The sequence below is a fragment of the Canis lupus genome, chromosome 27 (genome assembly GCF_011100685.1).
Source record: "Canis lupus familiaris isolate Mischka breed German Shepherd chromosome 27, alternate assembly UU_Cfam_GSD_1.0, whole genome shotgun sequence".
Lineage (NCBI taxonomy): Eukaryota > Metazoa > Chordata > Mammalia > Carnivora > Canidae > Canis > Canis lupus.
Genome location: NC_049248.1, coordinates 814,870 through 841,381, shown reverse-complemented (window position 1 = coordinate 841,381; position 26,512 = coordinate 814,870). Strand labels below are relative to the sequence as shown.

At 48.6% G+C, this 26,512-nt stretch overlaps 1 protein-coding gene across 4 annotated transcripts; it reads left to right on the top strand.

Moving 5' to 3' along the window:
- Window positions 1–278: 278 nt before the first annotated feature.
- SLC25A18 (solute carrier family 25 member 18) lies at window positions 279–25,720 on the top strand. 4 transcript variants are annotated; one of them, XM_038576243.1, is made up of 12 exons: window positions 282–843; window positions 7,587–7,718; window positions 7,866–8,001; window positions 14,554–14,646; window positions 15,818–15,973; window positions 16,190–16,245; window positions 17,394–17,484; window positions 20,551–20,669; window positions 22,623–22,782; window positions 23,552–23,706; window positions 24,468–24,543; window positions 24,945–25,720. In XM_038576243.1, the coding sequence occupies exons 4-12, from the start codon at window positions 14,627–14,629 to the stop codon at window positions 25,084–25,086; spliced, it is 975 nt and encodes a 324-aa protein (XP_038432171.1). In that variant the 5' UTR covers window positions 282–843; window positions 7,587–7,718; window positions 7,866–8,001; window positions 14,554–14,626; the 3' UTR covers window positions 25,087–25,720. The 4 variants fall into 4 exon arrangements, with proteins under 4 accessions (XP_038432172.1, XP_038432171.1, XP_038432170.1 ...); XM_038576241.1 differs by having other exon boundaries at window positions 284–843; window positions 22,620–22,782; XM_038576244.1 differs by lacking the exon at window positions 23,552–23,706 and having other exon boundaries at window positions 279–843; window positions 22,620–22,782.
- Window positions 25,721–26,512: the final 792 nt, after the last annotated feature.

Below are 26,512 nucleotides of genomic sequence, written 5' to 3'. Positions count from 1 at the left end.
TAAACAAGTAGCTCTTCTAAGGATTCCGTTTTGCCATAAAATAACATTCTCTGAGAGGTTTTAACAGAACTGAGAAAATAACCCAGGGTTGGACTCTTGGAGGTCGACCTTCAGCCTGTAATCTTCCTAGAGAGGTGAATGGCCTGTGTCATTAAATTGTTACGCAAGGGTTGCTTTTGGAAGAAATGCTACTGGACCTTCTCTGGGGGGCGGGGGGGGCGGTGCAGCTGGATTCTAGGCCAACTGGGAATGAGACAGAGCTCTTGAGTGTCCCTTCCCTCATTGGGTGTTCTGTAGATGGGCCTGCGGATCTGTTTCCCTGGCCTCCTGCTTTTCCCTGGGGTTTTTTAATGAACAATTGTGCATCTGTTCCAGTCCCCTCTCTGCTGCCAGTGCTCACTCCTAGTTTCCTTAGGCAGTTTTAGCAAAACCTTCAGTGTGAGATGGACTGTGAAGTACTAGCCAAGAAAGCAGCTGGAAAACCCCCAGATTTGGCTATTATGTGCTGGAATCCCAACCCCTTTCCGCTTTCATGACATGCATAGAAATTCAGATCCCCTTGAGAAGTCTTCAGGTTTGGAAAAGCACTACCTGCTTCTACAGTTTTGGATTTGAACCCCGTTCTGGACAACAAATGACAAGGAGTAGCTCTATTCTGTCCAGCTAACGCTAGTTAGAATTTTTTTAAAGCAGTGGAGTCAGTTCCTTGGATTGGATTCAAGGTTTTTGCTCTGGGGAGGAATTGAGTCTGCAGTAGGAAGGCAAAGATGTCCAAGCGAAGCCTGGCCTGTATGTGCCCCAAGAACAAAGATGAAGACTGATTAACTCGGACTCAAGTTCTCAGTAAGTATTAAATACCAGCTGTTTGCCTAGTTACTTTGCCTAATTACTAATAGTGGCAAAGAGGAAAATATAGCTTCCAATGCTCAGAGTTCATAGTAAGGAAAAACAATATAGAAAAATTTGACTAAAGTGTTAGAAAGAACATGTGTAAAGTAGTAGAAAGCTATTTTTTTTTATTCCCTCCCTGCAAGAAGGTGGGGTGTGTCAGCCTTGGTTGGGACAGACCTGGCTGTGCAGACCTGGCCCCTCATCAATTTGGGCCTGCAATCTGCAGCCTCTTGCCATTCAGTGATCTCTTTGCCTGTTTTTTTCTGAGTCCTTGATGCAGCTTGAGTCCCTATTTCCCCTTTCCCCCTGGTTCTGCTCCCACTAGGCTACACTCTAGGGATGAAGACAAAGCAAACTACCACTAGTCATCCTGTCCAGTGTGGTACCGAGAGGATGTTTCCTAGAGACAGCATAGGTCTGCAGAAACTGGAGTGTGCTTTGGGAGAGGCCATGGTCTGAGTCTCGACTATCTTCTTGTGGTCACATAACCTACTGTGCTGGTTCTGAGAGTAGTCTCTGGACCACAAGTATCACCAGGGAATTTGTTAGAAATGCAAATTCTGGCTCCGATGCCAGACCTACTGATGCAGACCGATGTGGGTGTCAGCAGTCTGTTGTAATAAGCCTTCCTGGTGGGTGTGATACAAGCTGAAGTTTGAGAACACTGACCTATGGGAATGGCCCTGGCATTTACACAGATGCTGTTGGCCACAGCTCATCTGAGCAGGCTGTTCATTCAAACTGGATGCACATCCTTGCATTCTTATAAACTAAAACTCATCCCACACTCTGCTGGTTAACATGGATAAAGGTGAAGGATGTTTCTCTAATCCAAGCCTGGGGGAGGATTGCAGACCAAGAATAGCTGCAAAATTGAGAAAGTCCTTCACTGCCCACCTTGCTCCATCCCAGTCCTGCCTTGAGGACTGAGACACCTTGCCTCTTCTCCCATGCTCCTCCATCAGACCTCACTCCAAGTTTCTGTATCTTCTCCCATCTTCTGCGTGTTGGGTGTTTGGGGAGGAGCAGTCCAAACTTAACCAACCGTTGTGGCCATCCAGTCACATCAAGACCCTCCCTTCTGTTCAGCAAATCCTGTGTACTGCCTGTGACCTCTCCCACAGCTGCTGTTGTGACTTATTTAGCAAATTTTAGTGAGTTATGTTTGGCTTTGCAGTGCTCTAACCAATGGTTAACCAGTGTAAGCTGCTCATTTAGGATTTAAAAATCTGGGCTTTGGGGCACCCAGCTGGCTCAGTCAGTGGAGTATTCAACTCTTGATCTCTTGAGTTGTGAGTTCAAGCCCTAAGGTGTAGAGATTACTTAAAATCTTAAAAGAAGCGAGACAAAATAAGACACCTGGGCTTTAAAAAAAAAAATCAGATGGGGCAGCCCTGGTGGCCCAGCGGTTTAGCGCGCCACCTTCAGCCCAGGGTGTGATCCTGGAGTCCTGGGATGGAGTCCCACGTCGGGCTCCCTGCATGGAGCTTGCTTCTCCCTCTACCTGTGTCTCTGCCTCTCTCTCTCTCTCTCTGTGTGACTATCATAAATGAATAAAAATTTTAAAAAATCATTTAAAAATAAATCAGATGCTTTAACACTACCCCAGAGACTTTTTCATTGGTCTGGGGTACAGCCTGAGCATCAGGATTTACAAAGCTTTCCTGGTAATTCTATCGCACAGTCAACATTGTAAACCACTCTCTAAAACCAATGGCTTGCAGACTTTAACAGCTGGAGAATCTTGTTAAGATCAGATCCTGGGGATCCCTGGGTGGCGCAGCGGTTTGGCGCCTGCCTTTGGCCCAGGGCGCGATCCTGGAGACCCGGGATCGAATCCCACATCGGGCTCCCGGTGCATGGAGCCTGCTTCTCCCTCTGCCTGCGTCTCTGCCTCTCTCTCTCTCCTCTCTGTGCATTCTCATAAATAAATAAAAAATCTTAAATAAAAAAAAAGATCAGATCCTGGTTCACTGGATCTGAGCTGGGTCCTGAGATTCTGCTTGCTTAACAGGCTCATTGCTCTTTAAAGCAGTAAGGGGGGATCCCTCCCTGGGTGGCTCAGGGGTTTAGCTGCTGACTTGGGACCAGGGTGTGATTCTGGAGTCCTGGGATCGAGTCCCACATCGGGCTTCCAGCATGGAGCCTGCTTTTCCCTCTGCCTGTGTCTCAGCCTCTCTCTCTCTCTGTCTCCCATGAACAAATAAATAAAATCTTAAAAAAAAAAAAAAAATGAAAGCAGTAAGGTCTTAAACCCATCCTTGTATTCCAACGCTAATGATCTGACCTTGTTTTTGTTGTTGTTTTTTGTTTTGTTTTTAAGATTTTATTTACTTATTCATGAGAGACACAGAAAGGCAGAGAAACAGGCAGAAGTAGAAGCAGGTTCCATGCAGGGAACCCGATCTGGAGTCTCCAGGATCAGGCCCTAGGCCAAAGGCAGCACTAAACCACTGAGCCACTCTGGCTGCCCCCTGACCTTGTTATTTAAAGAGGGAGACCACCTTGCATGGTCCTCTAACTTTGTGCTTTTCCAGACCTTCATTTTTTTTACTTTCCTACCAGTAATGTCCTCTCACCAAAGGTGACTTTCCCTTGTGCTTTGCATTTACAGCCTCTCCTATGTGCATGCTGATCACATGCTATCAATTAGTCTCTCCTCCTTTCTTCCCTACCTGTAAATGTTCCAGTTTCCTCATTTAAATATTACATATTTATCTCTCTTCATTCAGACTTTAAAGGTGTTTTGTTTTGTTAAGAATTTATTTATGGGATCCCTGGGTGGTGCAGCGGTTTGGCGCCTGCCTTTGGCCCAGGGCGCGATCCTGGAGACCCGGGATCGAATCCCATGTCGGGCTCCAGGTGCATGGAGTCTGCTTCTCCCTCTGCCTGTGTCTCTGCCTCTCTCTCTCTCTCTCTCTGTGTGACCTGGGATCGAGTGTGACTTTAATACTTTAAGTTAAAAAAAGTGTGACTTTTTTTTTTTTTTTTTTTTATGATAGTCACAGAGAGAGAGAGAGAGAGACAGACACAGGCAGAGGGAGAAGCAGGCTCCATGCAGCGGGAGCCTGACGTGGGATTCGATTCCCGGGTCTCCAGGATCGCGCCCTGGGCCAAAGGCAGGCGCCAAACCGCTGCGCCACCCAGGGATCCCAAAAAAAAAGTTTAAAAAAATACTTTGTTAAAAAAAATACTTTGTTTAAAAAAAGAGAGAGAGAATTTATTTGACAGCACAAGTAGGCAGAGCAACAGGCAGAGGGAGAAGAGAAAGAGAAGCAGGCTTCCCGCTGAGCAGAGCCCCAGTGTAGGCTCCATCCCAGAACCCCGGGATCATGACCCAGGCTGAAGGCTTAACTAACTGAGCCACCCAGGCACCCCTTAAGTTTATTTTTAATAATATTTGCACATGGGGCTCAAACTCAACCCCAAGATCAAGAGTGGCATGGTGTTCTGACTGAGCCATCCAGGGGCCCCATCTAAACTTTAGCATTTTTTTCTCTACTGCAATGTGGCTTCTTCCCCACCTTTCTAGAACTCATGACTTCCACAGAGCCTCTGCCAGACCCCTTTCACAGCCCTTGCATCCTCTGCCTGGCCTCTGACTGATAGTTGGATCAATCCTGACTTAGAACTGGTTCTCACGGGTGCTCACAGGGCCAGCCCTCGTGGTTACCTGCTCTCAATTCCCGTAGGTGTGCTCGCCTCCTTTCCCCTCCTCTCTCTCCTCTTCATGTACCTTCTCTAGGTGATTGTTATCTTCACCTGCAACCTCAGTTGCCCCTCTATGCGGTCGACCTACATCTTCAATTCAGACTTTTTGCCATGCTCTGGTTACCCTTTCCAAAGTTTCTGCTGGACATGGACGCCATGTGGCCCTGTGGCCATTGTTCTATGATTTTTATTTGCCACTGTTTTAAATTTTTACCAAAGTGATTTGCAATTTTATTTCCTACATCTTACATCTTATTTTTCACATCATTTCCCTCCAATGTCATCCATTTATGTTTAAATGTAATATACTAGCTTCATTGCTCATCTCTCTCTTCCTTTTTATCATGATAAAAATACATACATACCATTTTAACCATTTTTTTAAAGATTTTATTTATTTATTAGAGAAAGATCACAAGCAGGGAGAACAGCAGAGGGAGACGGAGAAGGAAAAGCAGACTCCCCACCGAGCAGGGAACCTGATGTGAGGCTCGATCCCAGGACCCTGGGATCATGACCTCAGCCAAAGACAGATGCTTAACTGAGCCACCCAGGTGCCCCCACTCAGTTTCGGGTGGTGTGGGGTTTTTTTTTGTTTTTTGTTTAGATTTTATTTATTTGGGAATGGAATTTTTTTAGCCTCCAAAAGGAATAAAATTCTGCTACCTGTTACTTCAGTTGCATTAAGTACATTCATGTCATCGTGCAGCCGTTACTACTATCCATCTCCAGAAGTTTTTTATCTCATAGTGAAGCTTTGTACCCATTAAACTAACTCCCCTATCACCTTTCTCCCCCAACCCCTGGTAACGACTTTTCTGAGTCTATGAATTTAACTATTCTAGGTACCTCAGGTAAGTGGAATCACACATCTGTACTTCTTTGTCTGGTTTATTTCACTTAGCATGTTTTCAAGGTTCATCCATGTTGTGGCATGTAGCAGAATTTTATTCCTTTTGGAGGCTAAAGAACATTCTATTGTGTGTATATACCACATTTTGTTTATCCATTCATCCATTAAAGGACATTTGGATTGTTTCACTTTTTAGCTATTGTAAATAATGTTGCGATGGACATGAGTGTGCAGATATGTGTTTTAGGTACTGCTTTCAGTTCTGGGTATATACCCAAAAATGGAATTGCTGGATCATATGGTAATTCTGTTTTTTTTTAACTCTTTGAGGAACTGCTATATCGATTTCCATAGCCACTGCCCCATTTTACGTTCCCAGCAGCAATGCACAAGAGTTCCAGTTTCTCCACATCCTCGCCCACACGTGTTTTCTGTTTTTTGATAATACCACCCTCACAGGTGTGAGGTGATAGCACTCTTTCTTTCTTTCTTTTTTCTTTTTCTTTTTTATAGCACTCTTTCTTGTACACATTGCTTCCTGTTTTGTGACTGCCACTTGAAACTCCACAGCCAGCCAAACCTTTCTTCCCTCTACTCTCCTTACTTACCCACTCCTGATGCTCCTAGTTGGGATGATAATACATCTTTTCCTGCTGATCCATGTTTCATTTTTTTTTAAAGATTTTATTTATTTATTCATGAGAGACACAGAGAGAGAGGCAGAGACACAGGCAGAGGGAGAAGCAGGCTCCATGCAGGGAGCCAATGTGGGACTCGATCCCGGGACTCCAGGATCATGCCCTGGGCAGAAATCAGGCGCCAAACTACTGAGCCACCCAGGGATCCCCTGATCCATGTTTCAGACAATATTTGTCCCTGGCATGTTTAACTGGCTGCCAAGCCCTATAGGTTCTTCACAGAAATCTCACATCCCCCTGCATGCAGGTTCTCATTTTATTTCTTGCCTGACTTACTGTGATCTCTCAGCCTGTCCAAACCACTTGGTGTTGCCATAAACCTGAACTGTGCCCTGTAGGCCCCTCCTCCACATCCTGGATCAGCTTTCCATTGCCCACCAAAGGGAGAGGAATAGGTTCTCACATAGCGAACACTTATTATGTGCCAGACACTTAATGCTGAATGTACTAAATGTATTGAATGCTCTACATCTAAGTATGAGTCTCATTTCATAGATGAGGACACAGGCCCAGAGAAGTAATTTGCTTAAGGTCACTCAGCTAGTAAATAGTAAACTGGAATTCAAACCAGTTCAAAAGCGGGCTTACATCAAATCCCATTCTCAGGCATTGTGCTCTACTGCCCCATGGCAGTCCTATGAAGTGGATATTTCAATCCCCCTTTTTTTGTTGTTGTTTTTTTAAGATTCTATTTATTCATGAGAGACACGGTGGTGGTGGGGGCAGAGACACAGGCAGAGGGAGAAGCAGGCTCCATGCGGGGAGCCCGATGGGGACTCGATCCCAGGACTCCAGGATCATGACCTGGGCCGAAGGCAGAAACTTAACCACTGAGCGACCCAGGTACCCCTCAATCCTCCCTTTGATGAAGAAAGGCATTTAAATAACTTGCCTAAAGTGAGGTAGTTATTAACTTGGAAGCTGGAATTTGAACCTGGGTCTCTGACATCAAAGTCTGTCCTGTGCTAATTCATCTCTTCCAAATTCTTGGCTGGGAAAAAAGTCCTCTACCTTTGGGACCCAACATGTTACCAGCTTTATTCTCCCCGCTACTGACTCGTCCCTTCCCCCAAATTACACAATTGCCACTAAAGAGAAGCTGGAGTTCAATTCTACCTCTGCCCTCAGTCTTCAAGCCCAAAACCCATGACTACTTCCTGAACCCTTTCCAGCTCTATAAGCTGGAAGAGATCCTCTGCTGCAGCCCTGAGCTCACAGCTCTGCCAGAACATCTGTGAGTGCCATGACTGCCCCATCCACACTGCAGCCTCCCGATGGCAGAGCACAGACAGAATCACTGCAACAGGCAATCCCTGTAGCTGGAAGAGACTGTGAATCTGAGAAGCAGATGTTACCTTCTGGCCCCAAAAGTCTGGCAGACATGTTTGCATTGCATTGATTTTCCAGTGTTTGTCCTCCCCTTGGACTTCCAGGTCGCTGAGTGGGTGGTGAATGTCCTGTCACCCTCGCCCTCAGGCTGCTTTGAACAACGCCTTGGCAGCTTGAATTTTTGTCCCAGTCATACCACAATCAAGTAAACAGCCACCTGCTTGCCACCTGAGGAGGTAGGACTGGGCTTGGCTAGGCTGCACAGTGGCCTCACGGAGGCTCCATTCAAATCCAGTCTGCAGTGTGGGAGGTGGGAGAGAGGCTGGGGACCTGGCGTAGAGGAGGATGGATTCGTGACCACCTTCCCTCCCATCCTGCCCCAGGTGTAAGGGCTGTGTGGGCATGAAGAGAGAGGGCCCATAACAAAAGAGGATTGTAAACCAACCCTTCCTGCAACTCAGCAGTGATCTGGCCTGTCTTGGCATCCAGAGAAGGTGGGAGGTTCCTTACTAAAAGCAGGTAAGTGTCTTGTCTGCATCAAGCTTAGAGTTGGTAAGGAAAGATCGTCTAGCAAACAGTTGGGAAAGAGGTCAAAGCAGCCAGTGGGAAAGGGTCTCATTTCAGTTGCTGCACACAGTAGGAAAGAGGTAGGCAGAAGGAAGTGGCCACTCCCTGATAATAGGATATCCCAGGCACTGCTAGTGTAAGGGGGCTCAGCCCTGAAGAACTCCCACCTGCCCTGCTAATTAGAGAAGGTGAAGAGAGAATGGTCCTCTTCCCTGAGTGTCTCAGTGTGAAGAAATGAGGGCAGCTGAAGAGAATGACAAGATTGACAGCAAAGTTAAAGGGGGTAATCACCCTCGTGGTTCATTGATTCCAACATCTCTTTTGAATGTCTCTGCACCAGGCTCCAGGGGTAAAACCCTAGGACTGTCTTGCCTCTTCCAGTAACTTCTTCTGATTGGGGGTGGAGTCCAGCAAGCAAACCACTATAATACAACGCGGAATGTGCTATATCTGGGTATTAAGTAGAATCACAGAAGAGGACTCATCGCCAAGATTTCAGAGGCTTAAGAAGGGCTTAGGGGAGGAAGCCCAAAAAACAATTTGTAATTCTTCAGGTAGAGATGAGGAAAGAGTGTCCTAGGCAACAGGACAGCATGTGCAAGCCTCGGACACAAGAGACTGTGATGTGTTCCAGGAAGCGAGAGTTCCCGATGGCTGGCAGGGAGAGTAGGTGAGGGAGTGATTTGGGAGACACGGTCAAGTAGGAAAGTCGGGTTTAGGTCAGGGCAAAGGGTTGGGAATCTGTCCTAAGAGTGGTGGGAAGTTAGCAATGCCCTTTAGATGGGAAAGTGGCAGACCGGCAGTTGGGCCCAGACTTGCCCTTCTGTTTACTTGGCCATGTTGGTAAAGCTTGGATTTGAGGGGAGGCAGAGTGAGGAGGCTGTCAGGTGCCCTAGACTGTAGGTGACGCCCAAGTGATCAAGCAGCGGCTTGTTTGCCTGTAAGAGACTTAGGATAGCTTTTATCTACCCATGATGGACTTATTTAGCCCTGCCCATTATGGACCAATAATTTTGTAAAATACAATAAAATTGAATTACTGTAGGTGCCTGGGTGGCTCAGTTGGTTAAGTGTCTGCCTTCAGCTCAGGTCATGATCCCGGAGTCCTGGGATCGGGCCCCGCATTGGGCTCCCTGCTCAGTGGTGAGCCTGCTTCTCCCTCTGCCTGCCACTCTGCCTACTTGCACTCTCTCTCTGTCAAGTAAATAAGATTTAAAAAAAAAAAAAAAAAGATTTTATTTATTTATTCATGAGAGACACACACACAGAGAGAGAGAGAGAGAGAGAGAGAGAGAGAGGCAGAGACAGGCAGAGGGAGAAGCAGGCTCCATGCAGGGAGCCCAACGTGGGACTCGATCCCGGGTCTCCAGGATCACACCCTGGGCTAAAGGCGGCGCTAAACCGCTGAGCCACCCTGGCTGCCCAATAGGTAAGATCTTTAAAAAGCAATCGTTTTCTGTGCTTTTCAAATTTTCTAATTTTTTTCTAGTACTTTCAATACTTTAAGAAGTAGTATAATGGTTCATTATTAACAACAACAACAACAAAACCAATCACTACCCAAGCATCTGTTAATTGGCTGTCTCCTAGGATGGGTGACAGTTTTGCCATTAGGCGCAGTGCATCTGGACAAGACAGGGTAGGTGGGCCAGCTGGGCACTGCCAGGTGGACTCCCTCCCGAACCCACCAGGACCTGTCTGCTCTTTGCCCAAGATTATCCTTAGCCAGCTTCTTGTTTGCAAAACAGAGCTTGCAGTAGGGTGGGGAACAGGACACACCACCCCTTGTGTATACACACACATACACACATGCACTCAGGGCAGAGATGCTTCTGGAAATAGCCATCTAAGGGGTCCAAGAACTAGTCTGGTCCACTCACTGGCAAAATGGTGTCCCGCCTGCCAAGCGAGGGGTGCCTCCCCGCTGACTTCCCAGAGTCTTGGCTTCTCTGCCAGAGCCTCTGGGCAGCTCCCTTTCCGAAAATTTCGGTCCCTCAGCGCCTCAGGTTTGAGGCCGTCACCAGCTCCACAGTCGCCAAGTCCAGGTTCTTTTTTCTTTAAAAAGTTCTCTCCCAAGGACGCCTGGGTGGCTCAGAGGTTTAACATCTGCCTTAGGTTCAGGGCATGATCCTCCAGTCCCACGTCAGGCTCCCCACATGGAGCCTGCTTCTCCCTCAACCTGTGTCTCTGCTTCTCTCTGTGTCTCTCATGAATAAATAAATAAATAAAATCTTTATTAAAAAAAAATATGGCAGTCCCCACCAGGTGAGTGGTGTGGGAGACGGGGGTGGCTCCTGGAAATGGGACAGTGAAGAGATCCAACAGTTGTACCACTGCATACCACCCTTTGATGCCTGAGGACATGCAAACACATAGCATTTGCTATACATCCAAATTTCCTCCTTTTTAAAAATTTTTCTCAATGTAACCTCTACCACCAACATAGGGCTTGAACTCAACAGCTCCAAGATCAAGAATTGAGTGCTTTACCGACTGAGTCAGCCAGGCAGCCCTAAGTTTCTTCTTTCTAATATGGTTCAATAATCACATGTCAAGTTATAAATGCATTTATCTTCCCAATGTGATAACTCAATGTCATGACCAGATATTGCATCCAGAGGCAATGACAGGGAGCCTCTGTTATCCAGATAAAGTTGTGGGGTTTTGTGTGTGTGGTTTTTTTTTTTTTTTTTTTTGCTTTTTTATATATTCAGCCCTTACCCTCCTTGGTCCCAAAGAGTTCCAGGTGCAGATCCTCATAATTCTGTGTATCAGTGCTTAAAGAATTAGTATTACTACTGCAGTACTCCCAAATACTCTATTTTTCTAAATTCTATTTAGAAAAAAAAGAAATATTATTGTTCAGTAGTCCTAGAACACTCCTTAAGTGATAAGACTAAATAATTTAGGGATCCCTGGGTGGCGCAGCGGTTTGGCGCCTGCCTTTGGCCCAGGGCGCGATCCTGGAGACCCGGGATCGAATCCCACGTCGGGCTCCCGGTGCATGGAGCCTGCCTCTCCCTCTGCCTGTGTCTCTGCCTCTCTCTCTCTCTCTCTCTCTCTCTCTGTGTGACTATCATAAATAAATAAAAATAAAAAAAAAAGACTAAATAATTTAGGGGCACCTGGCTGACTCAGTCAGAGGAGCCCACAACTCTTGACCTTGGGGTCCTGATTTCGAGTCCTACATTGAATATAGAGATCACTAAAAAATAAATAAACTTTAAAAAAAGGAGAGCTATGGGGTGCCTGGGTAGCTCAGTTGGTGAAGCATCTGCCTTCGGCTCGAGTCATGATTCTGGGGTCCTGGGATCGAGCCCCACATCAGGCTCCCTACTCGGTGAGGAGTCTGCTTCTCCCTCTGCCTCTCTACTGCTTGTATTCTCTCTCTCAAAATAAATAAATAAAAATCTTTAAAAAAAAAAAAAAAAGAGAGATAATTTAGTGAGTGTCCATTTGTATACTAAATTCTTTGGCAAAGTAGGGACCTCCTTGGTCAGGCAAATGGCTGCCTCAGGGCCTGGCTTGCTGGAAGAATTTCCCTGTCCAGGGACCCTTCAGGTCCCACATGGAAAGAAGGAGGGCGTGAGGAGGTGAGGAGGAGGTGCTGTATCACTCTGCAAGCCTTCCAGCAGGGCTAGAGCCAGGAAACCTAGACTGAGAAAATGGGAACCTTGGTTTTGCTCTCAACTATATCCCTGCTGCCTGGAACTGCAGGCACACAGTAGGCACTCCACGAGCATTTGTAGAGTGACTGACACTTGGGCTGTCACTTAGGGATTCAGCAAATCTGGACCCTGATGCCAAGTGTGGGATTTTATGGTGACAACCCCTTTAAAACCTTCACTGGCTGATTGTCAGTTTCCTCTTTGTTGACTCCAGTTGCTAATGCATTCACCGGTGCCAGAAATGTTGTCTTGTCGGCATGGTCTTTGAATATTAAGTCTGTTCAAGGGAACTGCTGGGCCTGGGACTTCCAGTGGCCTGGCCCAGTCTTGGGGTGGGGGGTAAAGGTGGAAACCTGCAATGCCAAGTACATGACATGGCAACAGGTGAATGCCCTTGAAGGTTGGAGAGATTATCACATCCCATTATCACACTTGCCTCATGCAAGTGCTAATGACCCAGCGACTGGGGTGTCCCTAATTTCTCTCGCTTCTCTTAAATACCCCTGTTCCAAAACCAGTGAACCACAATTTATAAACTAGTAATTTAGTTCTAGAAAAAGCAGGGAATATGGCTGCAAGATTCTCAATTATTTGAATCTCTGATTTCAGACTGACAGGGTTTTATACATGTGCTGTTTCCTTTTTTTTTTTTTTTTTTTTTTTTTTAAGGATTTTATTTATTTATTCATGAGAGACACAGAGAGCCAGAGACACAGGCAGAGGGAGAAGCAGGTTCCGTGCAGGGAGCCCAATGCGGGACTCCATCCCGGGACTCCAGGATCACATCCTGGGCCGAAGGCAGATGCTCACCCACTGAGCCACCCAGGAACCCCCCCTTTTTTAAGGATTTTATTTGTTTCCTATTCATTTTTAAGGTGGCCACCTGGAATCACAATGAATCTTTCTCTCCTAACCATAAGTGTTTCAAAGAACAGGGGGCACATTTTAATTTCCTGACCCCAAGTTTCCTAAAGCTCCAGCTCTTGGAGGACAGGGCTGGAGCCTTCAGAGATGACTGGTAGCATGGCACAAGCCCCTAGCCCCCCAGCCTGGGCCCTGCTCTCTCTCTGCTGAATCCATGCATTAGGGATTCTGTAATTTGCAAATCCTCCGTCCATTTGCTAGTTTGGGGATAATTAAGCCCCTTTGGGTGGGTGTATCAGATATACATTCTAGCAAGTTCAGCAATAATGACCCAGTTGATTGACAGGACAGTTGACTGTCACAGAATCCAAAGATTCCGTTCTGTCACTGGAACCTGGGATTTTAAACAACAACAGACTTTCTCCATCTTCTGTTTTTCTTCCAGATGTGCTTGCTTCAGTTTTCTGCTTCTTTCTCTGCAAACCAGCTTCCTATTTCTCCAACAGATCCAATTTTTACATGTTCTAGGTCCATAAAACCATTCTTTCAGTTTCTCAGACCAACAATTTACTCCTTGAGTGTCTCATCGGGCAATCCTGTTGGCCTGTCTTCAACATACATCCATAATTAAACCACTTTCCCCGGGATCCCTGGATGGCTCAGCGGTTTAGCACCTGCCTTTGGCCCAGGGTGTGATCCTGGGGTCCCCAGATTGAGTTCCACGTCAGGCTCCCTGCATGGAGCCTGCTTCTCCCTCTGCCTGTGTGTCTGTCTGTCTGTCTGTCTGTCTCTCTCTCTGTCTCTTATGAATAAATAAAATCTATAAAAAATATTTTAAAAAAAAATGAATCCTGGGAATCCCTGGGTGGCTCAGCGGTTTGGTGCCTGCCTTTGGCCCAGGGCGCGATCCTGGAGTCCTGGGATCGAGTCCCACGTCAGGCTCCTGGCATGGAGCCTGCTTCTCCCTCTGCCTGTGTCTCTGCCTCTCTCTCTCTCTCTTTCTCTCTATGTCTATCGTGAATAAATAAATAAAATCTTAAAAAAAAAAAAAAGAATCCTTTCTTGGTCAAGCCACCAAACCCCTACCTCACTGGCATTTCCTATCTTCCTTCCCTTCCAAATTTTCTTTTCTCTAGAGTATTTATCACTATTTAATTTCTTTAGGGGGGCACCCAGGTGGCTCAGGTCATGATCTCAGGTCCTGGGATCAAGCCCCAGGTCAGGCTCCCTGCTTAGTGGAGGCCGTGCTCCTTCTGCCCCTCCCCCTGCTTGTGCTCTCAATCTCTCTCTCTCTCTCAAATAAATAAAATCTTTAAAAATAATAAGAAGAATTTCCCTAGGATTCACTTATTTCACTTATTGTCTCTCTCCTCCTGTAGAATCTAAGCCCTTAAGAACTAGGATTGTACTCTTTGGGTCACTGCTGTATCCCCAGACCTGGAACAGTCAGTGCCTGGCACTCAGTCAATTTTTTTCTGAATGGATCAATACATACCAAGAGAAAGATTGGTCTCTCTCTTTTCTTCCCCCAAACAAAATAGTGGCAGACAACAGAAAATTACTGGCAGCCTCAGGGACCAATGAGGAGCCTGGAAGTGGAGGGGGACCCTAAAGCAGCTTGAAGGGAGCCTGGAGGGCAGAGGCGGCTGGGAGCAGCAGGAGAGCTCTTCCTGACCCTGCCCCGGCAACCAGGACTCCTCCCCAGAAGCTGTGATGATGATGATGATGATAATTAATAATAATGCAGCTTTGACTTTTTGACACCCCGTGGTGCTTTCCTTCCGTGTCCATTATAAATAAGTGCAGAGACTTCAAGAGTCTAGTCTTTGTACAGGATCATAGCAAGTCTAGAAAACACATTTTAAGAGCCAAAAAGTGACCTCAGAACATTTCAAGTGCTTTATCACAGTTCCGGACCCCGTGAGAGGGGTTCCTAGTCCGTAGCAACTTTTCTTAAAATCTTTGCTTCTAGCTGTGACACCCGCAGCCGCCGCGGGCCCTGTCGCCTCTGCGCTGAGCCCGGGACGCAGCCGCCTCGGCCGAGAATGTCCGCTCAGGACTCGAGGTAACTGCCGGGGCCGCCGGGCCGGGTGCTGTGGTGACGGCGCAGCAGCCGCCTGCTCCTCCAGACCCCTGAGGCCGGGTGAGAAGCCAGCCAGACTCCGTTTCCCCTCGTAAACAAAATACACACGTAAAATTTCTAATCGTTTGAACTGCATCTTCTCGGGTGGCAAAATTCCAGTCACACCTCTGTTTGCACAAAGTTGCTCGTTCGTTCGGGTGTGAGAGACTCTATGATCTGTTCTTAACTATTTCCAGCTAATCTACCTGCAAATATTTTGCCCACAATGTGCCCCTGGCTTGAAAAGACAAGAAAATATCACTGGGTTCCAAGGAGACTGAGGAGGCTTGACCTTCTGGCCGGGGCCCCGGCGCAGGTCGCAGGTCGCGTGGAGCGTGGAGCGTGGAGCGTGGCTTTCTCTCACTTGTGCCGGAATCAGACGGTCTCAGCACCTGAGCCGGCGATCTTGTGACGACCACAAGCCCTCACTGACAAAAATGCGTGTTCTCTTATTATAGATAATAGCTACCGTTTACCACGTGCGTTAACTTTTTGATCCTCACAAAATCCTTTGAGGCCAGTTTCCAGAGGGGAAAAACTAAGGGCCAGACAAGGGAGGGAGCTTGTTTAAGTGAGCGGCGGAGCCGGATTCAAATCCTGCCCTGCCTGAACTTCAGCCGGAAATAAAATAGCAGCCTGTGGACGACTCCTCCACACGTGGCTCTGAAGGCAGGGACCCGCCAGACAGCAGGCCCTGGGTGGAGGCTCTGAGGAGAGCCGAGGACTGCCCGCACCTGGAGGGCCCCAGGGCACAGAGTTGGCACTCTGGGCCTCCTTCCCAAAAGCCTTTCCGGCATCCTAGCCTGAGGATGTATTCCCCGGGGAGAGTCAGGACACGATGCTCCACCCCGTGAGCGCGATGCCCGGAGGCCAGGCCAAACCCCCTGCCCCCAGGCCCTCACCTGTCTCTGTAACTGGTCCCGGGGGAGGGGGGCGGAGGGAGCCCCAGGCTGGCCTTAGGAGGTGCTGCCCTCGGTGGGGGTCTCTACTGTGGAGCTGAAGCCCCAGGAGGGGCAGCTCTTCCTGTTCCTCGCCCCTCCCACTCCCACCCGCCTGGCTGGGCGCCGCCTGCTGAGTCAGCCCCCTCCAAACCCCTGCGTCTCTCATTCCTCAGTCATTCCGTGGCCCCCTCCTCCTCGCCGCCTAGTGTCACAGCAAAACTCATCAATGGAGGTGTGGCAGGGCTTGTTGGGGTGACCTGTGTGTTCCCCATCGACTTGGCCAAGACTCGGCTGCAGAACCAGCATGGAAAAGACATCTACAAAGGAATGTATGTACTGGGGAGGGGCTGGGGTGCATAGGGAGGGGGGACCCTGGGGAGGGATGTGGGGCCTCATCCCTTCCAGTTTCTATCTAGGAGTGCGGACATTGTGGGGTGGAGTGGGGTGGGGGTGTGCCCGCAGGGTTAGGGCACCAGGTTGGGGTGGGGGGCTGATGCAACAGCCACCGCTCACCACTGACTGCCTTTTGTGCCCTCTGCTTCCAGGATGGACTGCCTGATGAAAACTGCCAGGGCAGAGGGCTTCTTGGGCATGTACCGAGGTGGGCTTATCATGTGTCCTGGGGGGAGGCCTGCTTGGGCCAGATGAGAAAAGAGGGTACAGCCCATGGTACCCTGGCTTATAGAACATTGGGAAATGGTATTTCTTTTGCCCAGGGAACTCCTGGGGTGGGGCCTGGGCTACCAGGTGATCCAAAGCGACATGTGCTTTTCACAAGCCCTCTTGTTCCTTGGTGGAGACAGAAGCAGTTATGGTGAGGTTTTGGGGCGGCATCAAGTCCCGGTTTCCATTCTGGTACTGTTACTGTCTGAGTCATGCTGGAAGCAAGTGGTCTTCTGCACACACACCCCCCCCCCCCCCCCCCCCCCGCCCCTTCAGGGTTGTCAGGGTATCAGCCCCTGAAAGCAGAAGGGGAAGAGGCTGACAGGGAAGAGGTGGAAAGGGTTTTGAGCTCCTTACAGGGAGTTACTGTGTGGCTCTTCCCTGACGCTAGCCAGTGCTATCTGAGCCCCCTGCAGTGGCCCCATCCAGGGCGCATAAATAGCCATGATTAGGGCTTGAAAATGGGTGCAAAGTTCCTTCAGTTAAGAAGGAGCTGAAATTCTAGTGCCCCTGAGAAATAGAATGAAATAAAAACTGCTGTGGCTCAAAAATTGCCAGTGGGACTGGCTAGTAAAGCACAGAGGAATGGAGACTGGCCCCCCGTCCCCTCAGACCTGATTATTGGGGCCTGATTTGGGAACTGTTCACTTACTGTGGGAGATGGGCAAGATGCACAAGGACAAAAAGAACTTCCTAATAACTGCAGCAATGAGCCCATAAAGGAAACACAGGCCTAAGAAGAGGAAATGTGGAGGGAGGAGAGAAAGTAGGAAGATGAAAAAGCCTTCCATATTTCTATAAAATAGGCCAAAAAGCCCTCCTCAACATCCCTCCCCGACTAGACCCCAATTACTCCCAGAAACCTGCCTGGCTAGGTCTGAGAATAGGTTGTCTACATGAGTGGCAGACTCAAAGAATTGTGAATTTTAAGTAATTTATCTTTAAGTAAACTCTACACCAAACATGGGGCTCGAACTCACAACCCTGAAATCAAGAGTTACAGGCTCCACTGAGTGCACTAGCCAGGTAACCCAAGAAGTGTTACCTTTGAGATGGCCTTAACCCGTCCTCGTTTTTTCCTTCCAGGGGCTGCAGTGAACTTAACCTTGGTCACTCCAGAGAAGGCGATCAAGCTGGCAGCCAATGATTTCTTTCGGCAGCTGCTAATGGAGGATGAGTATGTCCAGGCAGGGGCCGTGGGGTAGAAATCCCACACACTGTGGGGGACAGGACAGGGGGAGGACTGTGCCATTTACCTGTCTGTATGTATATGAATATGTGCACACAAATGGTGGAAGGTTAGTGTACGTTTTGGCAAGTGGAAAGTGAAAGGAGAGAATGAGCTGCTATAATGTGAAAGTTCTACGTGACAGACAGACCATTATAGACTAGACGTACATTCACCAACAGCTGATGAACATGTTTCTTTCATTTTTTATTGAGATATCCCTGCAGCACAACACTGTGTAAGTTCATACAGTGTATAGTTATGCATCGTATAATGACTTGATACACAATTTACCACGACGAGTTTTATTTTTTTTAATTTTTTTATTTATTTATGATAGTCACACAGAGAGAGAGAGAGAGAGGCAGAGACATAGGCAGAGGGAGAAGCAGGCTCCATGCACCGGGAGCTCGATGTGGGACTCGATCCCGGGTCTCCAGGATCGCGCCCTGGGCCAAAGGCAGGCGCCAAACCGCTGCACTACCCAGGGATACCTACGACGAGTTTAGTTAACGTCCATCACTTCATGTAGTTACCCAAAGAGTTGTTTCCTCCTTGAGATGAGAACCTTTAGGATCTGTTCTCTTGGCAACTATCAAATGTAGTGTAGAGCAGTGTGACCCATTGTCATCATGCTGCATTCCATCCCAGTGCTTACCTTATAACTGGAACTTTGTGCCTACAGAGCACCTTCCCCTAATTCCTGTCCCAGGGAGGGCTTGATAACCACAAATCTCTTTTTCTGTGACTTTGATTTTATCTGGATTCTGCATGTCAGTGAGATCACTATTTGTTTTTCTCTGACTTATTTCTCTTAGCATAATGCCCTCAAAGTCCATCCATGTCTCAAATGGCAGGATTTCCTTCTGCTTTATGGCTGAGTAATATTGTATGGTGTATATACACGTTTTCTGTATCCATCCAACTGCCCATCAACACACAGGCTGTCTCCAAGTTTTGGCTGTTGTGAACAATGGTGTAGTGAATGTGGGGGTGCAGATAGCTCACCGATTGCATCTCCTTTGGATGCACACCCAGTAAATGGAATTGCTGGATTGTAGGGGAGTTCTGTTTTTAATTTTTTTTTTAATTTTTTTTTTTTTATTTATGATAGTCACACACAGAGAGAGAGAGAGAGAGAGAGAGAGAGAGGCAGAGACACAGGCAGAGGGAGAAGCAGGCTCCATACACCGGGAGCCCGACGTGGGATTCGATCCCGGGTCTCCAGGATTGCGCCCTGGGCCAAAGGCAGGCCAAACCGCTGCGCCACCAGGGATCCCTGTTTTTAATTTTTTGAGGAAACTCCCTACTGTTTCCCATAGTGGCTTCACCAATTTACTTTTCCACCAACAGTGCACAAGCTTCCCCTTTCGTGACAGCCTTGCCAGCATTTATCATCCTTAAAAAAAAAAAAAAGTGTTTATTTGTGAGAGAGAGACAGTGGGGTGGTGTGGAGAGACAAAGAGAATAAGAGAAAGAGAAAGAATCTCCAGTGGACTCCCCACTGAGCATGATGCCCAGTGCTGGGCTTGAACGCAGGACCCTGACATCATGACCTGAGCTGAAACCAAGGGTCCACTGCTTACCTGACTGTACCACCGAGGCGACTTATTGTGTCATTTAGATACCAGCCATTCTTTTTTTTTTTTTTTTAAGATTTATTTATTTGTCCATGAGAGACAGAGAGAGAGAGAGAGAGCCAAAGACATAGGCAGAGGGAGAAGCAAGCTCCCCGTGGGGACCTCAATACGAGACTCGATCCTGGGACTCCGGGATCGTGTTCTGAGCTGAAGGCAGACGCTCAACTGCTGAGCCACCCAGGTGTCCCAATACCAGCCATTCTGACAGGTGTGAGGTGCTATCTCACTGTGGTTTGGATGTGCATTTCCCTGATGGTTGGTGATATTGAGCATATTTCATGTATCTGTTGGTCATTGGAATATCTTCCCTGGAAAATATCTTTTCTGGTCCTTTGCCTGTTTTTTTAATTGGATTATTTGTGGTGAGTTTTGTTTTTACTATTGAGTTGTATGAGTTCTTTATCTATTGGGTATCAACCTCTTGTCAGACGTGTGATGTACAAGGATCTCCCCCCACACAGGCTGCCATTTCATTCTGTTGGTGCTTTCCTTTGCTCTGCAGGAGCTTTTCAGTTTGAAGTGGCCGCGCTTGTCTCTTCGCTCGTGTTCTTGTGCTTTAGGTGACCAGTGTTAAAGAGCTACCCCATGTTTTCTTCTAGGAGTTCTATGGTTTCAGGCCTTACATTTAAGTCTCTAATCCATTTGAGTTCATTTTTGTGAGTTGTCTAAGCTGGGGGGTCTACTTTCACTCTTTTCCGGGTGAATGATTTCTCAGCACAATTTATCGAGAAGACTGTCATTTGTCCACTCAGTGTTCTCAGCTCCCTCATCACCTATTAGTTGAGTGTCTCTATTTCTGGGTTTCCAATTCTGTTCCCTTACTCTGTGTGTCTGTTTCTATGTGGGTTTTTTTTTTTTTTAATGTATTTATTCATGAGAGAGAGAGAGAGAGAGAGAGAGAGAGAGAGGCAGAGACACAGGCAGAGGGAGAAGCAGGCCCCATGCAGGGAGCCCAACATGGGACTTGATCCCGGATCCCCAGGATCAGGCCTTGGGCCAAAGGCGGCACCAAACCGCTAAGCCCCCCCCCCCACCCACCCCCACCCCCGTTGCCCTTGAGATACTGTTCAAGGGGTCAGGGACAATCCAATCCCTGCAATAGGTAGTTTCAACCTTGATGAAGGTGCTACCTCCCTGGCAGCCTGCTTTAAATTCAGTTTCATGTTTTAAGGAGGCTGAGTCTAAGCACCAGGTGATGACTCACCCCACCGGGTGAGCAACAGCCAATCTGAATGAGGCTAAACACCTTGCACAGAAGGTCCTAACCAAAAAAAAAAAAAAAAAAAAAAGAGGTCCTTGGGACTTTGGTGGGTGGGCCAGGGTAGGGTGGCAGGGCTGGCCTGTCACTGAAGGAGCCTAACTCATGGTCCCACAGGCTGCAGCGGAATCTGAAGATGGAGATGCTGGCCGGATGTGGAGCTGGAATGTGCCAGGTGGTGGTTACCTGTCCCATGGAAATGCTCAAGATTCAGCTGCAGGATGCTGGGCGCTTGGGTGAGGCCGATCCTGACTTCACATGGGATTAACAAAGGGCTGTGATCACAATACATTTCTCTACATTCTGCACTCATTTCTAAACTGTATGATTTAGTCAGCTTTCCAGTCAGTAGGAGTCTTTTTTTTTTTTTAAGATTTGAAAATTAAAAAAAAAAAAAAAGATTTGAAAAATTTTAAAACTAATCTGTACACCCAATGTGGGGCTCAGACTCACAACCCTGAGATCAAGAGTTGCATACTCCAACTGAGCCAGCCTGATGCCCCTATAAGTCTTTTTATTTTATGGTTACTATTCTAGATTTCAACACTCCCAGTTCTAGAACAAATAGCAGAAATGAGAAACTTGATCCACAGGGACAGAAAACACCCCAATACCTCTATTACATCATGGTGACCTTTAGGCTTGAGGTGCCAGCAGCCTGCTCACAAACACTTCAGTGGATACCATAGTATGCTCTGGAAGGCTGGCCTGTAGAGGGAAGGAATAATAAAGGACAGGAGAACCATTTCTGTTCTTTTTGTTTTCTCTGGAAGAGAATTTTTTGTTCCTTTCCTAAATCCTGGTCCTGGTCCTCTCAAATACAGAATGCTATAGGAACCAAAGCATGTATTAAGAACCATGGGGAGCAGCCTAGCAGAAGGGAGGCCAGCCCCATGAGGTGGGATGGGGGCTTCTCTTTGGAGGTAATTGCAGTACCTACATTAAATAAGCCAACGTGTGGTGTGCCTAAGGCAGCACCTGGCCAGGTCCTCCAGCCCACGATTGCACTCACGTCATGTTAGAACTCAACCAGCTTTCTAGGTTGGGTCAGAATCACCTGAAGTACATCAAACTGCAGCAAGAATAAGGCTTGGGCCCTGGGAAGCCCCTGTGTTGTGATACACAAAGAGTAAATGCTCTGAAACATTTTGTTTTTTGACTCGGGTTAAGTGTTAGTATTCCTAAATCATGTAAAAAGAAGAGAAAGATGGGCTATGAGTGAATGGTTGAATGACGTCCATCTAGAGCAAGTAATGGGGAGAACTGCGTTCACTGGTGAACGACCCGGCTCACTGTTGCTAGGACGCTATTGCCATCACCAGCTGCTCAGCGTGAGCTATTGCCCTCCTGGCTACCACACAAAATGGGGACATGAAATCACTTCCTTTGAGCAAGGGCTTAGAGTCTAGACAAAGCTTCTCAAAGTGGTGAGAATTATATTCACACAATTTCCGTGCATTGAATCCTGCGGTCATTGATGGGACTCACCCACAGCAGAAATGCTGTACTTGAAATATTTCTTAGGTGTTGAACATATTAAGTGATGGGTTCTGAATTATTCAACTAAAATGAAAACTCAGGCTCTACAAAATGATACAAAATACAAAATACATAAACGGCTGCCCATAAATGGACTATGGGCTGGGAGGCGGGAGGCACACTTTATTCAGTAGGCAAAAGTAGGACTGCGACGCCCCAAGTGCCAGCAGACGAAGCTATGTGAGTAGGCTCAGAGGTGGTTTAGACATGGTTTAGACCCAGATCAAGAACACAGCTCTAACAAGAGGATAAGAAACTGGGGGCTGGAGCAGGTGTTGCTCTAGTTCCCTATTATGGGGGCTGCACAGGCCTTGGGAAGTGCCCCATGACATACTAGAAGACACCAATCTTAAAAACATTGCCTTAGAGCTAAAAACAAATGTTCTAAAATGAAGACAATCTGGGGCACCTGGCTGGCTCAGTGGGTGGAGTACGTGACTCTCGATCTTGGGATCCTAAGTTCGAGCCCCATGTTAGGTGTAGAGATGACTTAAAGATAAAATTAGGACGATCCTCAGAAATCTAGGAGGGGTGTCAGTGTCCCCCCTGAGCCGCAGGGCTGGGAGGCGGGAGGCACATTCCCGGGGAAGTGCTGTGCAGGCCTGCTGGGGCCTGGGTTGTGATGGGCTCTGTCCTCTCCCTTTCAGCAGTTTGTCAGGGCTCGGCCTCAGCACCTTCCTCCTCCAGCTCCTACACTGCAGGTTCGGCTTCCACCCACAAGCGCCCGTCTGCCACCCTTATTGCCTGGGAGCTACTCTGCACCCAGGGCCTGGCTGGTCTCTACAAGGGTCTGGGTGCCACTCTCCTCAGGTGAGGCTTTCCTCCTGAACATGGGACATGGAAGGGCCCTGGGGAACGAGGACAGGGCACAGAGGGCGGGGCCCTGCTGCCCCTTCTGTCCTCACATCCTTCCTACAACACTCAAACCCCAGAAAGCAAATGACTTCCGTGCTTCCTCTTTGGTCCAGAACTGGGCAGAACTGCGAGGATGGGCACCCGGGAGACCACCTGGAGGCCCCTCCTCCCGCAGCCAGACCATAGGAGCACTGATGTTCTGTGGCCCAGAGGCACCTAAGGATGCTCTGCCTAAAGAGGACTTTGACCATTTATGAATGAACGAGCGCAGAGACCCCTCGTTTGACTTTGCTATCTAGCCAAAATCCTTAAAGTGGATCAGGAGTGTCCCAGGCCAGGTGCTAGTTTTCTCCCATCACCTGGTCAGTAGATAAATGAACTTCACCTTCCTGCTCGCTCCCTGCTCCCAACACTTAGCTTATATAGCTTGTCACCAGTCACTGGCTCAACCCGCTGGCTCCCACCTTAGCCCACCTGTCCTCACAGTGTGCCCCCAGTCTCTGCACCTGGGGCCTGCAGGTGCTGGGGGCGCGGAGTGAGGCAGGGGCAGCCCCAGCAGTCCCCTTAGGCCACTGCCTGCCGCCTGTCACTCTACACCATCACAGGGCCAGGGAAGGAGCAGTAAATGCAGGCTTATGTGACCATCAGCCAGGCCCTGGCACTTAGGGGCCTTGCGGGGTGCCCCGCAGCAGCAGGCTCAGGGTGCCCTCTTCCTCTCCTGCAGAGACATTCCCTTCTCCATCATCTACTTCCCACTGTTTGCAAATCTGAACAACCTTGGTTTCAACGAGAGGACTGGGAAGGCTTCCTTTGCTCATTCCTTTATGTCAGGCTGCGTTGCAGGTTCTGTAGCTGCTGTTGCAGTAACGCCTCTGGATGGTAAGTGCATCAGAGATGGAGGGCTTCCAGGGTCGACTCACGTCACAGATGAGGTCACCGGACAGCTGTCTGGGATACATACTAAGCTCCAACCACAAAACCCCTGTGGGTCACCACCTGTGGCCACTGGCAGAGGCTCACCAAGGGTCCGCCAGACACAGGGGCCCAGGGGACCCTCGCTCACTCTCTTACCCCTGATGAGTCTCCTCCCCTTCTAGGTGGTCTCATTAGCTTTTCCTCCCCCACTGGAGGGTTTCAACCCTGAGGCTAATGGTGGTGGTTGAGGGGCCTGAGCAGAGCCCGCAGCCTCTAACTTTAGTGCTGCACCCAGCTCATCTATCACACCCAGCGGCCCCTTCTGCAGCCTGAGTGACCTGAAGGATTGTGTCATTTCTTTTTTTTTTTTTTTAAAAGATTTTATTTATTTATTCATGAGAATACACAGAGAGGAGAGAGAGAGGCAGAGACACAAGCAGAGGGAGAAGCAGGCTCCATGCAGGGAGCCCGACGTGGGACTCGATCCCGGGTCCCCAGGATCACGCCCTGAGCTGCAGGCAGCGCTAAACCGCTGAGCCACCGGGGCTGCCCCGGATTGTGTCATTTCTGATTCGTTTTATGAATGAGGCCCAAAGAGAGGAAGACCTTCTATCACGGGCCACACAGCAGCAGATCCCGCCTCGGGATTTGGTTCTGTGGATACTGGCTCTAACAGGCAACAACTTCATGTTGGAAACATTCACCTCTTTTTTTTAACTTTTTAGTTTTGAAAACTCGAATCCAAACACTGAAAAAAGGCCTAGGAGAGGACACCTACAGTGGGATCACCAACTGCGCCAGGTGAGCACCGCAGCAGCTCTTTGGAGGCTGAGGTGGGAACGGTCCCCTGGTCCCCTCCACCCCACCACACTGAGCTCTGGATTTCCTTGAAATCCGTTCCTTCCACTCACCTCTCAACAGAAACAGGATGTACTGGGAGCTTCTCTTCCTTCACATCCCTACAGCATCTTTCTCCCAGAGTCCAGCTGGAACCCCGACTTCCCATGGCCTGGACACAGCTGCTTAGTAACCAAACTGCACATGACGGATGGGACAAGGCTTCTCACGTCTGGGAGCGTGCTCTTGCTGTGCAAACTGACATCTCTTCCATGGGAGACACGCAAATGTCAGAGGGGAGCATATCACAATACCGTTCACCGTGCGCTCTGGCCAATCGGCTAACAGGCCTCTTCTCTCCACAGGAAACTTTGGATTCAGGAGGGACCATCTGCCTTCATGAAGGGAGCAGGCTGCCGGGCCCTCGTCATCGCCCCTCTCTTCGGGATTGCCCAAGGGGTCTACTTCATTGGTATTGGGGAGCGGATCTTAAAGTGTTTTGAGTAGAGGTGGCGGGAGCCCAGGCCCCTTGCTGCCAGAGCCTGTTCTACTCAGAGGGTCGAGCAGGATGGCCCATTCCTACTTTGTCCTCGTAGTGCTACCTCAGCCTCTGAAGAAACACTCTCACCCTAACAAGCGAGCTGGGTCTGGTCCCACAGCCCTTCGTGGTATCCACGTTCATTTTCTTTGAGGCCACAGCTCCCTGGGAGCCTCAGAAGCCTCCAGCTGCCTGCTTGTCACCAACAAAAATAGTCCATGGGTGGTTTGTATTAACTGTAGGTCCTTAACACGTAGTAAAGATAGAAGGGCTGTTCTACATTTTGCATTTTTACTTCACACTCAAACTCTACATACTTGTGGTTTGAGGATTTAGTTTTTTGTTAATTCTGAGTTAAATAACTTAGTTCTTGCACTGATTTTGGGGAAAAGGAGGCTCAGAAGTTCAAGGGGACCATGAAAGCCCTGAGTCAGTACCTGGTCTGAAGCCAAACAAATCTTTTCAAATTGAGGATGGCTGCTGGGGGTCTAAGTGATGGTCTGGGCCAAGTCAAGGCCACTCCCGGCCCCGCCCCTCCCACTGCAGCATGGCTCGCACAGAACGTCCACGCAGCACGGTTTTAAATAAAATGGATTTTAAAATCTCATGTTTGTCATCAGTGGGAGAAGCCGATGGGCTGCAGTGAATGGTTTGCCCTCTACTGTCCCATCCCTCTCAGAACCGACCTATGTCAAAACGGGCAGACACAGTTTCCCACCATGGGCTCTTGGCAGGGCTGCTTGGAGCCACCGGGATGGCCACAGGGGTGCTTTCTCTTCCGACTCTGCAGGGTTTCCATCATGGCATCACCCTGCAGCCCGGTCCCCATGTGTCCCCGTTCCTCCCCAAGCTGCTGTGGAGACACTGGCAAGGTGAGGGCCTGGGCCTGAGTAACTAGGCCTGTGCCGGAGCTGGTATTCACCTGCATCCCTACCTCAGCTCTAGCATTAGGTCTGTGAGGTGGTGCGGCTCAGGAGCCATTTTCTCTACCCAGAGGACCAAGTGAGAGTGCAGGCTATAGAGACAGACCCGGGTTGGACTCCCACTCTGCCCCGCCCCGGGTTCTTAGTAGTCAGTGGGGAAGAACTAAGGAGCAAGGAGATGAAGAGAAGGACCTTTGTGGAGGCGTTTGGGCCTGACCACAGTGGCCCCTCTTCCCCCAGTGAGCCCTCGATGCTCTTCTCTGTCATAGAAGCTACTAAAATGATTTCTTCACTAAAGCTGTCAAAAACCCTCCAGAGGACAGATGATCCTGAACACCTGTGTGTGGTGTGCACAAAAGATCACCTGGGCTGGGTGGACAACTACTGGAGAAGGGTCTGGTAAAAATGAGCAGGAAATGCCAGAGGACAGAGGGCTAATGGTTTCAAGTAGTGACAGCTGTCAACCAGCAAA

What these genes read in the sequence shown, in the direction of transcription:
- SLC25A18 (XM_038576241.1), top strand. Translation starts at nt 14,627, where the DNA reads ATGTCCGCTCAGGACTCGAG. An exon ending in CTTCTTGGGCATGTACCGAG is followed by an intron (nt 16,246 to 17,393) that starts GTGGGCTTATCA and finishes TTTTCCTTCCAG; the next exon opens with GGGCTGCAGTGAACTTAACC. An exon ending in GGGATCACCAACTGCGCCAG is followed by an intron (nt 24,544 to 24,944) that starts GTGAGCACCGCA and finishes TTCTCTCCACAG; the next exon opens with GAAACTTTGGATTCAGGAGG.